The sequence below is a fragment of the Rhineura floridana genome, chromosome 10 (assembly GCF_030035675.1).
Source record: "Rhineura floridana isolate rRhiFlo1 chromosome 10, rRhiFlo1.hap2, whole genome shotgun sequence".
Classification (NCBI taxonomy): Eukaryota; Metazoa; Chordata; class Lepidosauria; order Squamata; family Rhineuridae; genus Rhineura; species Rhineura floridana.
Window position 1 is genome coordinate 24,093,914 of NC_084489.1, and position 16,412 is coordinate 24,110,325.

At 40.0% G+C, this 16,412-nt stretch overlaps 1 protein-coding gene across 4 annotated transcripts in view; it reads left to right on the forward strand.

The window, feature by feature from the left end:
* CAPN7 (calpain 7) overlaps positions 1 to 14,458 on the forward strand; it is a 38,598-nt gene extending 24,140 nt beyond the window's left edge. For all 4 annotated transcript variants that reach the window (XM_061586399.1, XM_061586397.1, XM_061586398.1 and 1 more), the window contains 12 exons: positions 300 to 446; positions 1,187 to 1,293; positions 2,344 to 2,464; positions 2,705 to 2,849; positions 4,207 to 4,306; positions 6,258 to 6,393; positions 7,744 to 7,819; positions 8,385 to 8,530; positions 11,712 to 11,774; positions 12,660 to 12,790; positions 13,716 to 13,808; positions 13,908 to 14,458. In XM_061586399.1, the coding sequence (XP_061442383.1) occupies positions 300 to 446; positions 1,187 to 1,293; positions 2,344 to 2,464; positions 2,705 to 2,849; positions 4,207 to 4,306; positions 6,258 to 6,393; positions 7,744 to 7,819; positions 8,385 to 8,530; positions 11,712 to 11,774; positions 12,660 to 12,790; positions 13,716 to 13,808; positions 13,908 to 14,052 (1,410 nt within the window). In that variant the 3' untranslated portion in view covers positions 14,053 to 14,458. The remainder of the gene's footprint in view (positions 1 to 299; positions 447 to 1,186; positions 1,294 to 2,343; positions 2,465 to 2,704; positions 2,850 to 4,206; positions 4,307 to 6,257; positions 6,394 to 7,743; positions 7,820 to 8,384; positions 8,531 to 11,711; positions 11,775 to 12,659; positions 12,791 to 13,715; positions 13,809 to 13,907) is intronic.
* Positions 14,459 to 16,412: the final 1,954 nt, after the last annotated feature.

Consider the following 16,412-nt stretch of genomic DNA (forward strand, 5'->3'; position numbering starts at 1 on the left):
GTTCACTAAACACACAAGGGGACCCCACAAGGGTGAGCATACTATCTCACTGACATTTTCTAAAACATGTGCAGCCTCCACAAATACAAAAATATTGAGAGGGGCTCCCACGCTTCTCACCCATGTGTTTAGTCAATACAGTGTAGGAACTCTTGAACAGAGCTGATGTGTTGTCTTGATTCCATGAGCCTGACTCTTCTTCATGGCCTACAGAGGGCCTTGATCCCATATGAAGCTGCTGTAGCTGTCTTGCTTGTACTCATGGTTTGATCTCTCTCTGTGTCCCTCTCTTTGTCCAGGTGATAATTGATGACCTGTTACCAGTAGATCACAGTGGAGAACTTCTCTGCTCTTACTCAAACAACAAAAATGAACTCTGGGTATCGTTGATAGAAAAAGCATACATGAAAGTTATGGGAGGTTATGATTTTCCAGGATCAAATTCTGTGAGTACCAATTTATTTCTTGGCAATGAGTAAATGTCTGTGCAAGCAGAGCTTCCATAAAACAGAACCCTTCAAACTACTAGAGTAGTCTGGAGTAATCTAAAATAGACATGCCATTGCAAACAAAATATGATCACTACTCTTTGTACCTTATGGAGCATGTGCTTTTTCCAGCATGGCAAATCTCTGGAGGAATACGTGTTTTTTTAATTGGCTTTGTTGTGAGAATGTTCTTGGCAAATACAAGATACCATGACAGTGGTCTAATATAAAGCTTTTAGGATGAAACTCTAGAAACATCATTCATTTCAGAACCCTAACTTGTTTTCTAGTTTCTGAGTCTTTTGCCCTTATTACTATCACATTTTCAACTTTAATCTCTGCAACAATGAAGGGAAGAAACCATTATATTGGTGAACAACGGTAAGAAGAAAAGAAACTGAGTCATACACTGCAGTTCTATCTCCTCTGAATATGAAAATTTCTAATAGCTGCTCCAAAATCCATGGCGCTTTCAACAAATCAGCTTGCAGGCCACTTTTTGGTGAATTAACCTTGTGTACCTCTAGAAAGTTTTTCATGTATGCCAGCACTGAGAAAAAATGACATCTGGAAGTTTCAGAACTGGAGCCATTATCATTCAACTTCTGGCTTGTCAAAAATAGGATTTTTTGTGTAGATGGCTTTAATACAAATCTGGATTATATTTTTGTTGCTGAGGAAATCTTCCTGTGTTTCAGAATATTGATCTCCATGCATTGACTGGCTGGATACCCGAAAGGATTGCTATGCACTCGGGCAATCAAGCATTTGACAAAGATAGCTCATTCAGAATGCTTCACCAGAGGTAACTTTTCGCTGATTTTTTCCAAAGAGGCTCCAGTGTTGTAAACAGAATAACTTGGTTATACTTTCTTGTTGGTGCCATTTTTAAATAGAGATTGATGAGTGGTTGATAAAGTTTTAGGCTATGTCGATATCTCTACTGAGAGAGACAGGTTTAGAAAATGGTGGTTTTGAATTACTTTGGCAGTAGCGGGTTTCAGTTCTGTCTCTGTTAAAGTTTAAAAAGAAATAATTCATTTGCCAAAAATATTAACAAAGCTTTTGCTGTGTACTACCTGTCTTTGGACTAAGGCAGAAGTACAAATATATTTCAAAAATACCAGGGTAGGTAGTTAAAACAATGGGGTTGTATTCAGTGTAGCACTAGGGTGAATATTCCATCAGCACAAAGATATCTTCTTGCACAATGGAACACTCTTCCCCTGTGTGGCCCCTATATCTGTTCTCAGGATTCCTGCAACACTCCAGAGCAGATTTGGGGATGGTGTGGGGCATGCGGGGGGGGGGAAATCCAATTGCTCTGGCACAAGTAAGTCATTGAATACCGCCCAGGGTATGTTTGACGTTCAAGCTGTTGGTGTTTCAGATGTCGTAGCTAAGCGTGGATGACTTCAAGAAAGGTTTAGAATCTGGCTTAATTGGAAATACTAGTAAATAAAGCCCTTATGTAGTTTTGTGGTACTAGCTCAGAGGTAGCCAATATGGTGCCCTCCAGATGTTGTTGGACTCCAACTTCAGCTCCAGCCATGGTGACAGATGATGGGAGTTGTTGCCCACCAACATCTGGAGGGCAGCAGGTTGGCTACCCCTGTTCTAGCCACAGCCCCAAGGCAGTTTTTGAGATTTCTGGTCTCTCTTCCACCCCTATCCTGCAACCTCTGAGAGGCACCAATTTATGCCACTGCTTTGCTAAGATTTCCAGAATGCCATCTGCCTTTATTTTTTCCATCAGAGCAGTAAATGGGTAAGTATAGATTAAGAAGCATCAATGGCTAGTTCCTCTGTCTGTAACCAAACTCTAAAGGTAAACTTCCTTGTTCTTGGTGGCCAGATTTCGCAAAGGGGATGTGCTTATTACAACAGCAACAGGAGTGATGACTGAAGAGGAAGGAGAAAGATGGGGTTTAGTACCAACCCATGCCTATGCTGTTTTGGATATTAGAGAATACAAGGTACCTGTGAAAATATATACTTGGGAGCTTTTTGAAATACTGTCTTTAAATTGACATTAAAAAAATAAAAAAGTTAAGTCCTTTTGGGTGCTGCTCAAAAGCCGGGGGAGAAGGACCTTTTTTTTCAAATCAGTTTTATCCAAATGTTAATGTCGTTTGGTTATGTTTATTCATTGTGGAGGGGAGGGAGAGAGACTATAATGGAAAAATCCAGATATTCTTTCTTTCCTGTTTCTTTAGGGGCTTCGATTCCTCCAGCTGAAAAATCCCTGGAGCCATCTACGTTGGAAAGGAAGATATAGTGAAAACGATGTGAAGAACTGGACCCCTGACCTTCAGAAATACTTAAATTTTGATCCCAAAACAGCCCAGAAAATAGACAACGGTAAAGAAGTAGTATAAATGAAGATTTGAACAAACAAAATTCCATGTGGCTCACTTACCCCTGAATCTCCTTTGTGGAATGGGACAGGAGCTTTGGTAATAGTGGGGAAATCCCATCTTCACAGTTCCGAAGCAGAATCAGATCCAAGCATCCTGGTCCTTCTGTCCATGATGGAGAATTAAAAAAGGAGTCACAGTCCCTGGCAGGCTCTTGTGCACTGGTGGTTATTTGCATGCTTTAAGTCCCAGCCCAAATATGGATAGGCCTTGGAATGTATAGATAGCTATCAATGAAATATGATTGGTTGATGTTGCAATCCTATACTGCTTTCCTGGGAATCAGCCCCACTGAACGCTGTGGAACATATGTCTGACTAAACACACACAGGATGGCATTACGGTGCTTTGCCTTAACCAAGTTGTGGATTAGGTGGGTAAGCTTAGTCCCTTCCGCTGATTCTATTCCACGTTAAGTTTCTGCAGAGCAGCAAGAGAGAACCTCTTTTTAAAATTAAGCTGAAACTTAGTCCCTAACTATGGGAACAAAGCTGCAAAAGCAGGTATAATGAAATTGTAAACATGGCTAGATGAAATTGTAAAGGAAGCCGCACTAATTTCTCTGTCAAACATTTTAAACACTCCGCAACAGGTAATAAGGTCACTTATTAGCAAGCAAAATGTTGTAGGCAAATTTCATTACATGTGAAGTCTGGCCAAAAATGAAAGTGTGGCTCAGGCTGCAATCTCATGCATGCTTTCCTGGAACTAAACTCTATTTAACTCAGTGGGGATTTATTTTTTGAGTAAATGTCAACATGGTCACAGTGACTTGGTTTGCACATAACACTAAGCTGTAGTTAAGGTTTGTTCTGTTGCTTGCCAGTTGTGGTTTGTCTGGAGGAGACAAGTAAGAAGCCTGGGTTTGGATGATACGCAAAGCCAAACCATAGCTTAGCTCACAGCGGCACAGCACCAGGAGGACCACAGGAGAAGCAAGCAGCTGTGATAGCTTCTCCAGGAGCTTGCATGTTCATGCTAACCCATGGTTTGGCTGAGCATTACATGCAAACTGGGTCCTCTGTCTTGATTCTCTTCTTCCTAATGTTAATTCATTATATTTGTGTGAAAACATTATTTTTTTTTTATGGAGGGTGTTTTTTCCACCTCTTCTCAATTAATCTTCCTAGTATATAATTTCACTGTACTGCTCACATACAAAAATGTCCAGGGGAATAAGATTTGGGACGTTTAGCTTTTATTATCATCGGCTCTGATCATTATAACATGCAAAAGAATGTTAAATAGCTTTTGAGCAAAAAATAACACATTTTTGACCTATATATTTTCTCCTCTTGTAGGGATTTTCTGGATTGCCTGGGAAGATCTGTGCAAATATTATGATGTTATTTATTTGAGCTGGAATCCGAGTCTTTTTAAAGAATCGACATGTATTCACAGGTTTGCCCCAACAGAAAAGAATGCCAAATGTTTATGCTCCCAACGTATCTAAACCGATGTTTCAGTAGTAACTCTTAAGACAGTTCCAGGGTTACTTTACACTTGTCTAGATCTTTTTCCCCCACTTATGGGAGTCTGTATGCATAAGCAATGCATTATCTGAAAAGAAAAGGTGCAGAAAAGAGCAACCAAAATGATCAAGTGGATGGAGCAACTCCCCTATGAGAAAAGCTTACAGCATTGGGGCTTCTTAGTTTTAAGAAAAGGCCAGCAGTGGCCAACCAAATGCCTATGGGAAGCCCACAAGCAGGATCTGAGCACAACAGTAGTCTCTCCACTTGCAGATCCCAGCAACTTGTGTTCAGTGGTATACTGCCTCTGACAATGGAGGCAGCACATAGCCATCATGGCTAGTGAGCCATTTATAGCCTATCCTCCAGGAAAAGGGCAATATTTATACTTTTCAAAAGTATGTTATTTCCATTTGAACACAGGAAGCTCTTTTATACAGAATAAGGCCATTGGTCTGTTTAGCCCAGTAGTCTAACCAGTCTGCGTCTGTGCTGGAATTGTATTTAATTGCTTTTAAAAGATGTTTTTAGTGTTTTTGTTTGCAGCCCTTAGCTTCTTCTGGGAGGAGGGGAATAAATAATAACAACAATAACAATAACAATAATAACAATAATAATATAAATAAATAAAACAACTGGCAGCTGCACTCTAGGGATCTATCCCACTGCAACTCCAGACGACCTTTTTGTTGAGCTTTCATCCTAATTTGCTTGCACAAAGCTTATATGGAAGTTAGATCATATCCAGTCTTTATTGAGTATTCCTTTTGATTTTTTTATGGGGCACTTAAACCACAAGGAGAATTTGTTTTGATTTCCTTGCATGGTGTTTATATGCCTTCCCGTTAATCATCTGTTCTTCCTACACATTTAAGCGCACATCCCTGTTACTTTTCAAATGGCAAAAAGTGCATTGCGGGTGTGCTGTTGGGCATTTTGTGCCAATGTTTCCTCAAAGATTTCACCATGTGAAATGGGAATGTTTTTGTCTCTGTAGTCTGTGCTTAACCTCTGAGGTCTGTAAGATCTAATCTGAATTTATGGTTGCTTTTTAACCCTCTGAAATGACGTGCATTTATGACATTCCATTCAAATCATTGGAGAGGGAACTGTCGCTCAGTGGCGGAGGGCTTGCTTGGCCTGCAGAACATCCCAAGTTCCATCCCTGGCATCTTCAGTTTAAAGGTTCTGGTAGAAGGATATGTAAAAGTCCCCTGCTGGAAACCCTGGAGAGCCCCTGCAAGTCAAACAATACTAGGCTAGGCAGACAAATTGTCCTGTTATGAAGCTTCCCTTCTACCTGAATGGCATACTTCCAAGGAAATGTCTGTGGAGTTAGAGAATACATTGGATTAATCTAATATGATGCATGATTTAAATTTTTTTAAAAGCACAAAGTTATTAGCGGAATTTGCGTAAATACAAAGTTGTCATTTCTCTCATCTGGCATTTAATATCTCCTTGCATCTTCTCCTTGTCCTTTGCCCCTTCATGCCACCCATGGCTTCTGCTCACATATCATCTAGCCCCACTGTGTAGGGCGCTTTTTCTGTAGAGGTACAAGAACTTGGGAATTATAGCTGAAATGTTTGGGAGCATTTCAGCATGTAGAATTTGATTACTGTGGCATGCTACACTGCACTTTTTCTTGAGCATTCACAAGTTTCAGGCTTGCATTTTTGCAGCCGTTTGCTTTGTTCCTTGGAAAGGGTAGCAGTTCTCCCCAAATAGTATTTCATCCTTACTGGTGAGATCACTGTCACTTAAAGGAGTGGTACCCTCAGTGGGAAAATTAGGTACTCTTAAAGCATAGTCATGTTTTGTATGCAGGACTTGCAATTTCTGTAATTAAAACAGTGGCATGTGTTTCTCTCTTTTAGTACCTGGGATGCAAAACAGGGTCCTGTGAAAGATGCTTACAGCCTAGCTAATAATCCGCAGTACAAACTGGAGGTTCAGTGCCCACAAGGTGGTGCTGCAGTGTGGGTTCTGCTTAGCAGACACATTACGGACAAGGTATTCTTGGAATGGATGTTTGACTGCACCCTGTAATGAATGAATGATCAGGCCCTGCAATACCATTTTTTTAATTGTTTGAGCTACCAAAAGGAGGGTAAAAATAATTCACATTATATGCAAGTCCAGATCTGTATATGGTTAATACCTTTATTAGGCCAACGAAAATGTTACAATGTGCAGGCTTTTGAGTTCCTCAGAATTATTTCATCAGACTGGATGTTAAAAATACAGGGGGGATGGAGGGACTCGAAAGCTTGCATGGTATTTTGTAAAATTTTGGTTGGCCTAATAAAAGTATTGCCCTAATACAGATTTGGATTTTTTTTTCCTTGCAGGTCCTTTTAAACCTTTGTTAAATGTATTTCATAGAACTACTTCCACTCCAAATAGAGCAGCTGATCTCTACACCTGCTCTTGCAACCAAACTGCTAGCACACTTCTGCTGCGTACAGGCACATCAGCAATTCCAGAACTGTGTACTGGAGTATATTGATGTGCTGTTGTAGAACTCCTAGCATGCTGCCCTATACAGCTTGGGACCAGGATACTTGAAAGACTGTCTTATCCCTTGTATATCCAGTCGATCACTGCGCTCAGCAGGTGAGGGCCTCCTGCAGATACCATCTTATCAGGAGGTCTGTTCCACACAACATAGGAAGCGGACCTTTAGTTTAGTGGTACCTACCCTTTGGAATTCCCTCCCTTTAAATATTAGACAAGTGCCATCTCTGTTATCTTTTTGGCGCCTACTGAAGACCTTCCTCTTTCAACAAGCCTTTTAAGTAGAGACCTTATCCCAGTCTCTTGTGTTGGAATTGCTTTTTAATATGTTTTTAAAACCTTTTTGTAAAAATAGATGTTTTTAACGTTTTTTAAAAATGTTTTTAAAGATGTTTTGATTTAATATGTTTTTAATGGTTGTTTTAATATATTCTAAAGTCTGTTTTATGATGTGTTAAAAGTGTTCTTAGTGCTTTTGTTTGCCTTCCTAGGCTCCTACTAGGAGAAAGGGTGGGATATAAATCTAATAAATAAATAACGATGCAGGAAGTCTCCAACCTGGAGACACCTCCATATTCAGGAGCAGGTTTCTTTTGAGAGTCAGTAATTCTTGCCTTTACATGCTTATAGAATCAAGCCTGTTATGTGCATGTATGAATTGTGCTTGTCAGAAATTTGGGGTATGCTGAGTCTTGTCAAAATGTAGGGTGTTTTGAATAACCAAGACTAACCAAATCAAATGCCCTGATGAATAATAATTAAAAAAATAGTGACCAACGGTCAATGTTGTTTTGGGAAATATTTATTATTCTTAGGGAAAACTTATTTTTGTGATTGCTTTTACAGGATGACTTTGCTCACAACCGGGAGTTCATCACAATGGTGGTATACAAGACAGACGGGAAAAAGGTTTACTATCCTGGTACGTGTGTTGACATCTCTCCTCTACACCCCCCAAAAAACAACCCCTCATAAATAAAAAGCTTCCAAAACTTTCTTATGAGCTTTCCTTTGTCATGAGGGACATATGATTGGAAAGCTCACTGCTGAAGAAGGTGGGCGGCTTGGATGTAACCCTTTTTTGTGATGCATATATTTACTGGCTGAATTCTATGGGTTTCTCATTTGGCAGCTTGAGAAAGCATACGGTGGTGGCCACAGATTCTCAGTCTGACCATTGAATAAGTACCATGGCCTACAGTTGTGTCTGCAATGCATTCAGTGTGGGATTACCAACAGGGGTTGCATCTGCTTTGGCGTTAGTGTCCTCTAGAAATATTAAATTCTAGCTAAAGAACTTCATCGGCTCCAAAAATGGGGAATCTGTGGTCTTCCACATGGACTACAACTCTCATCATAACTGCTCATTGACCATGTTGACTGAGAATGGTGGGAGTCTAGCAACATCTGGAGGGCCACAAGTTCCCCATCCATGACCTGCTTTTTTTAAAAGAAAAAATCCATCTATAAATCTCTTTCCTTTTCAGCTGATCCTCCACCATATATTGATGGGATTCGAATCAACAGTCCACACTATTTAACCAAGATAAAGCTGACTTCTCCAGGGACCCATACATTTACACTGGTGGTTTCTCAGTATGAAAAGCAGAATACAATCCACTATACACTCAGGGTATGTGCTTATAGACAGCCTTGCAAACTGAAAATTTAAGATGGTGATAATCAACACCGTCAGTTTTTTTTTTCAATTTAGGCAGAACAATGGGAGTTGGCTTTGAGGCAATTCTTTCTCCAGGTGGGCAGGCAAGTGTTACTTGCATTGCAGAGCTTTTTTAATTTCTTTTTTTTTTTTTGCAATTAATTTTTATTCCAATTTTCAAAACCAAAACAATACAAAAAGAAAACAACACAAATCAATAACTAGTACAATACAAAAAGAAATATATATATATATATATATATATATATATAAAAGAAAAGAAGAAATATTGACTTCCGATTTGTCATAGTTCAGCTATAAATCTATAATATATATCAAACCTATCTCTTAATAGATTATAAAATCACCTTCCTCCAGCGGTTATCTTAGTTGGTTTCAAATCTCATTAACATCATATCATTTTAATCTTCCACAAAAAGTCAAAGAGAAGTTTCCAATCCTTGAGATATATGTCAATCAATTTTTTTTTCTAAATAAACATGCCAGTTAATCCAACTCATCAAATCTACTAAGTCCAGTAATTTCAAATCGCTATAATTCAGCTATAAATCTATAATGTATAACAAACCTATCTCTTAATAGATTATAAAATCACCTTCCTCCAGCAGTTATCTTAGTTAGTTTCAAATCTCATTAACATCCTATCATTTTAATCTTCCACAAAAAGTCAAAGAGAAGTTTCCAATCCTTGAGATATATATCAATCAATTTTTTTTTACTAAATAAACATATCAATTAATCCAACTCATCAAATCTACTAAGTCCAGTAATTTTAAATCGCTCTTCTGTCATTATCCATATTGGGTCCATCTTCCATCTTTACGCACCCAAAAATCTTGCTGTCATAGTCATATAATAAAAGTCTGATAGGAATTTCCTCCATCACAGATATTTTCTTGCCATCAAATCCAAATGTATCACTGAAGTATTGTTGCAAAGCCGCATCTCTGTTCCTCTTTTCCACATGATACACTAGTACATCTCTTGAAGATTTTTCCATTGACACAAAACAGGGATTAATTCTGTTAACTTTCTCCATTTCAAGTTCCATCAAATCCTTCCAGTCCAGGAATTTTTTTGAATCGATAATATCTTTATCTCCAATCTCTTCAATTCCTTCAGGGACAGCGCTGAATTCCAAACTGTAATATTTGTCTCCAGGATCCATCACAGCCAGGAAATCCAAATCTTTTTTCATGTCCATAATTAAGCCAATCTCCATAGTTTGAACCTTGCCTTTAATTTCTCTTTCATCCTTTTTTTGTTTTCCAGATCTATCTTTATTCTCCTTTCTCATAGAATCCTGAGTTTCTTTCAGCTCCTGTCTCATTTCGTGAAATTCAATTCTCCACGCTTGTCTATTATTTCTCAGTTCTTGTTTTATTGAGTTAATCCCATTCATTATTTTCTGAAACATGTCTAGAGATAAAGTCCCTTCTTGTACATCCATGATCTTCTTAATTGTCATTCTTAAAGCCAAAGGAACAAAACTCCTTCAATTTTCAATGTCCCAAACAAAGAGCAGCTTATTTCTTTAACCAGTTACTAAGGAGTTAATCTTTCCAACCAACTAACGTCACACGCTAGACAGCCCTTATCTCTTATCTGCCCGGAAGTGTAAGAACGGCTTTAGTTCACAGCGTCCAAATAACTAGTAGCAGAGAGAATGAGCAGATTCGTCAAAAAAAAAAAAGTAGATCAGGAAAAATAGTCCCAGCCATATATTACACAAAAGTCTTATAAATCAAAAAGATTTCTTATCTCTTCCAATCAGAAATCTCCCGTCCGTTGTAATCTTTAAAATGCTATTTTCCATGTCAGCTTTTTGCAATAAAAAAAAAAGATAAGCTATTTATATTTTCTTCCCCCTTAGTTCCGTGAATAAAAAAAGGAAAGTCTTACCTCACCTAGGTTATCTCAATTGCTGTTACTTTGACAAATCTCTTTAGCTGTATAGATAAGAAAATGATGAATGTAGACAGGAGGATGTTTGCCTGTTAATCCGTAAAAAAAAAACGGGTCACTTATCCAGCTGAGCTAGCATAAAAATCCTCGCTCTGTCTGAGCTGCTGGAAGACAGACAATTCTGACGAATTCCAGACTCCAACAATCAAAACAAAGCTGTGTGGGAAATCTCACGTTTCTTCCTTATCCGGAAGAAATTATTCCCAGTCAGAAAAGAGCCTTCTGACTGAATTTAAACTGGATAAGTTTCATCCAAGACGGAGCTCGTCTCAGAGGCTGCACAGGCGTAGGGATCCTCCTGGAAGTCCAGAGCTTTTTTAATTTCATATATAGCTGTAGAACTGTGGGAAACCTGGTACAGAGATTGCCAATAGAAGCTTTTAATGAAAAGGTGTTGCATGCATTGTCTCATTCCTTTAATGATGAGCTGGGAGTGGCTGATCACTTGAAGAGGTATGGAGAACATCACGTCACGCTGACAGCCACCAGATATAGTCACTGTATGTCACCTTCATATGTGTGCTAGCCATCAGTTTGCCTTGGATCAGATTAGAGTTACCAGTGGAATTTCACCTTAACCAAAATCCAGAGTGAATTTACTGGTTCTCTCTTGGGTGCAACAACTAAAGCATTTGAGAGATGTCAAAAGTTTCACACTAGGGATAATATTCCAAGCAGTTATCTTACATCTGTAGACCAGACGCTTGAACACATTATGCGTTGCCCAGGGGAACTTGTGGCACACCGTTGAGGGCCCTGGACGTGGGTACTTCCTGTAACTTGAGACGCTGAACAGGGTTGTGGGCCAGACTATTGTTCTAACTGCTATTGATCAAACATAGCCTATGCTGTTCTGGAATATTCTTTCTCTGTGTTCTGGATCAACTGATTCCTCTTCTCGGAGAGGGGCCAAACCTTTCTTTTCTTTCCTTCCCCCCCCCCCCGACCCGGTCCTCCCTGAAACAACAACAAAGGTACATTCAGGTCTTCACATATTGTACAAGTTATATAGTTATATTTGTCTACAAAGGTTCGTATCTTCAGTAAGAGAAAACAAAACCACGTAGATTTGTTCTGTTTCAGCACTGAGTGTTTCTCTAGCAGTCTTTTTTTTTTGCACCATATGAATCATTCTGTGTTAAGTTTTAACATTTCTTTGTTACCTTAGGTTTATTCAGTGTGCAAGTTTAACTTCTGTAAGATCCCAACACCGTATACCATATCCAAACGGGTAAGAAATAATTGCTTCCTGTGGTCATGAGGATGTTGCCAGGGAGGGGGAGGCAGGCTCACAAAATAATACACAAGCTCCTCATTGTATTCTTTTATGGTTTTTCCTTATATAGCACTGAGGTTCACTCATAGCTGGGTTAACTGCCCGTCGCAGTGAATGGAAATGAAATTCTATCCTTAATCTACAGGTGAATTGGGATGATTCAGGATAGTCATTTGTAGCTGCAGAAGATTTGCATGATGCATGCAGGTTCTAACAGCACACCTCCTTGCAAAAGGCCACTCCAGTGTGTACCCTTATGGAAATGCTACTGCAGTCAGACTAGAACAAATGGCTCTAAGACAGCTTTCCCCAACCTGGTGCCCTTCAGCCACCTGAGGCTCTGCTGTCTGGAGCTGATGGGAGTTGTAATCCAAAACATCTGTAAAGCACTAGGTTAGGGGAAAGTGTTCTAAGATGTAAGTCTCCCCCTTTTAAAACATATTAAATATGCTTCCCCCACTCGGCTGCCAGAATCTAATGATCCCAGACAGCCCCTGTCTTAAGGAATACAAGCAGTTTAAGAGTTTATAAAAACTACAGGCCTCATTTGACCATTTAGTCTGAATCATGTGCTAAAGGAAGAAGCTAGTGTGCATCTGTGCATGAACTTTATTTTACATTATTTCATTGATTTCTCATTTTTCCACACAGTTAAATTGAGAAGCTGATCTAAACTCTGACTTGTTCTAGTGTAAGCTTGAGTGACTTTGGAATCGATATTGTAGGACAGCTTTGGGTGCTGGAAGGCAACCAGGAGGGAACTTAAACTGAAACTAGGATTCTTTTAAAAAGAACAATAAATATACTATTTAAGAACCTCTTAAACTTACTTTCCCTTAGGTGAATGGGCAGTGGAAAGGTCAAAGTGCTGGTGGGTGTGGAAATTTTAGAGAGACCTCCAAGAACAATCCTATTTACCAGTTCCAGTTGGACAAGGCCGGGCCACTCCTCACTGAGCTACGAGGACCAAGGTTTGTGCAGAATTGAAAGGAGCGGAGCAGTGTAGTTACTTCAGTGTCATGCAGACATTAAGGGCTGCATTCGATGAAGTCCTACTCACTTAGGGCATATACACACAGCATGATGATGTGCATTCTGTGCTTGATGCAAGCACCTTTTTGGAGTGCTGTACACGTCGTCATCCCCGTCCCACATTATTTGTCGATCTGAATCACATTCTACTGGAATGGTAATCTGTTTTGTGCCAAAAATGCACTTGCTTGCTGCATCTGTGCATACACAGAGTGCAGATCACCTATTGGGGCAGACCTACTGACCTTGCAGAGCTGGGCCACTCTCCTCACCATGTTTTAACTTTTCTATGAATGAAACAGGAAAAATAGGAAGCAGTACAGTAACTTAGCTGTCTCTGTATACCAATATATTTCAGTGTATTAACACACCAGTTTCCAACCCCTTTCAAGTAATAATAATAATAATATGGTGTACAATTGCAAACCTCTATGTACAAAAGCACACTGTTAAAACAATAACCTCTGTGCATTTCAAAGGCTATGTATGTACACAGCCTTGGTCATGTCCATTAACTTCAATGAGTGTTCTCTTGAGTAGGACTAGTATTGAATACCGCCGTAAGGTTTGTTAATCAGGTGTTCCAGTATTGTATCTGGCATTTGTTTTTGTTCATTTATGGGAATCTAACCAGCTATTATCTTTATTTCAGCCAATATTTATAGCAGAGCTAGAAAGATTTCTTCTTGTTTTAATTAATAGTTTTAAAGATGCTGAATTCTGTGCTTGGTACCAGATCTTGGGGTTGCATGGAATCACAACCCTGGACAGTGACTGCTAGTAATCGTGTAAGATTGGTGTCCATAAATACCCTTCCCATAAATTACTATGTCTAAAAGGCAATAAAACTTATGATTTTTGCAGGCAATACAGTGTTGGGTTTGAAGTCGTGACAGTCTCTACAGTAGGAGACCCAGGGCCATCAGGCTTTCAGAAGAAAAATAGTGGTGATTACAGGTATGACTCATCAGATGATATGATATACATTTCTTGATTTGTATTATGCTAGATCTTGTATTAAGCTTGCCCCTTTCTCTTTTCTCTCCCCACCCCCAGGTGTGGATTTTGCTACCTGGAACTTGACTGTGTCCCTGCTGGCGTTTACAATATTATTCCAAGCACTTTCCTCCCTCAGCAGGAAGGACCTTTTTTCTTGGACTTTAATAGTGTCACCCCTCTTAAGACATTACAGCTTCAATGAGATCACCTGCCAACAGTTTAGACTGTTTCACACTGGAGAGCAATCAAACGAACCTAATGCAGTGTTTACATGGAATGTGAAAGATGAATCTGAACGCTCTCAAGGGAATCGCACCCCAGTATTGGTCCTGACAGATACAACGTTGATAGTAACAATCTCTTAAGGCACAGCGAGAACCAGTTCTCTTTTTAGCCTATGCTAATTCTTGAAGTGGCCAACGTGAGGGCAAACCAAGGAAACTGCTTGAATTCAACCTTGTTTGTGTAAAACAGCATTGCTTTTTGCATGGTTTTGCTTGTAAGAACCTAGCAGTATATCTTTTTATCAGGTTTTGGTTTTGAAATATCTGCCTCCTACCAACTTCTCTAAACCTTGATTTTTCAAAATATATGGTGAAGTAGCTCTAGTCATCTGTCTTTAATCTGGGATGGCTGTTCATGTGGCAATACTTCATTTGCTATGTTGCAAGGGGGTAAGGAATCTTTGACCCTGCAGATGCTGCTAAACTACAACTCCCATCAGCCCCAACAAGCATGACCAAGGGCCAGGGATGGTAGGAGTTGTAGCGGTAAACCAAGTGACAGGCCAAGCTCTGTGTCTTCCAGACTGCTAAGTGGCCACCCACATCCTCACCGGCCAGTCAGAAGAACAAAATGCCCTCCCCAATTCTGCAGTTGCAAAGGTTGGAATAAGAGGAACCAACTGCTGTGGAAAACTGAAAGGGAATATATCTGAGCAGCAAGAGGGGTACACTAGGGAGAACATGAAGAACAAACTGACGGAGAATGAGTAGTTTAAGAGCACGGGAGAAGACATGGACCCCTAGGGGAAATAGGCACAAACAGTGAAAAAGGGAGAGAACCAGAAAACAGAATTTTAGGTGGAAAAATGGGCAACGGAAAGATTTGAACGAGAGAGAAAAGACCCAGACTCCTTCCTCTGGAGAGGAAACAAAAAGGTTTGAAGACCCTGACTGTCAAGACCAGGAATGTTCTCCAGCCCTATCTAGCAAACATTGCTTTTGCTGTGAACTCAAGTGGCAACTACCTTTTGAAAAGACAATCAAAATCAGGTGCCTTGTAATTGCTGTTCTGCGATGAGCCGGTCAGGCTAGGGGGAATTGAATCATGGTGTGTGCTTACCAGTAACTTTCAGCTTATCTGTTTTGCAAAGGCAGTTAGTGAGATGAAAGTTACAGCTGCAGCTTTGACTGCAAACAAGTCAGTAACAGAAGGCTGAAGGCAACAGATTTAATTTAGCCTTTAAAGGACTGCTTCATGCCAGATTAACTTTCTACTTACGTCACTCGGTATAATGTTTGTCATGTGCACATATAGCTTGATGTGTACACGTGGTGGAGATTCCTTTATCATGACATACATAAAATGCACGGTCAGGTACTAAACAGAGTTACTTAGTCTATGGCTATGCCTGACTTCTTGTACAATCCAACTCCTTGCCTGAGTGGCAGGGCTTGAGGGAGGGTTATAGCCACTGCTCATTCTGCCCAGGGCAAAAGGGGGTAGGTGGGAAAGGGCCCAGCTCCCAAGGTGATATGGTGAAGAGGCCTGGATTCATCCTGTGACAGAACCATGGCCATAATGCCTCACATTTCATGTATAGCCCCCTGACTAGTAGCCACTACAGCAGGGGGGGGGGCTTCCAGATGTTGCTGAACTACACCTTCTATCAACCCCAGCAAGCATGGCCAATGGTTAGGGATGATGGGAGCTGTAGTTCAGCAACATCTGCAGGGTCACAGGTTCCCCACACCTGCACCAAGACCAGCCCCATTCAAGAACGGTGATAATCTTCAAAACATGGCAAACACATGCATCTACATGCTGATGCAGGCTCTATTAAACAGGCTGGATGTGAATACATCTCCAGGAACTACTGCTTGATATTAGAGCTAGGTAAGGGTCAAATATAGGGAGGGTTTGCTTAGAATTTCAGGCCTCTAATGCCATCATGCTTTGCAGGAAGGGCATTACCTTCAAAAGATCTGCTCTTACAGGGTTGATTTTTCCAGTCCTATAGAGCAGGGGTTCCCAAACTGGTCTGTGGACCACCAGTGACCCACAGGCTTCATTCAGGTGGTCTGTAACATGTCCACACTAAATACTCATATTGACTTTTAATTTCTGCTTTTATTTCTTATTTTGTATTGCCACTTGAATATTAGGGAATGCAAACGGTAATCCACTAAAATACAGTATAAGAAATAAAAGCAATAAAAATAAAATACAGCATGTAGCACAACGCATTACAATTGCTACAACAGACAGAAAAATCATTAAGTGGTCCATGGGGAAAAAAGTTTGGGAACCGTTCCTGTAGAGTACATCTCCACTTTGGGT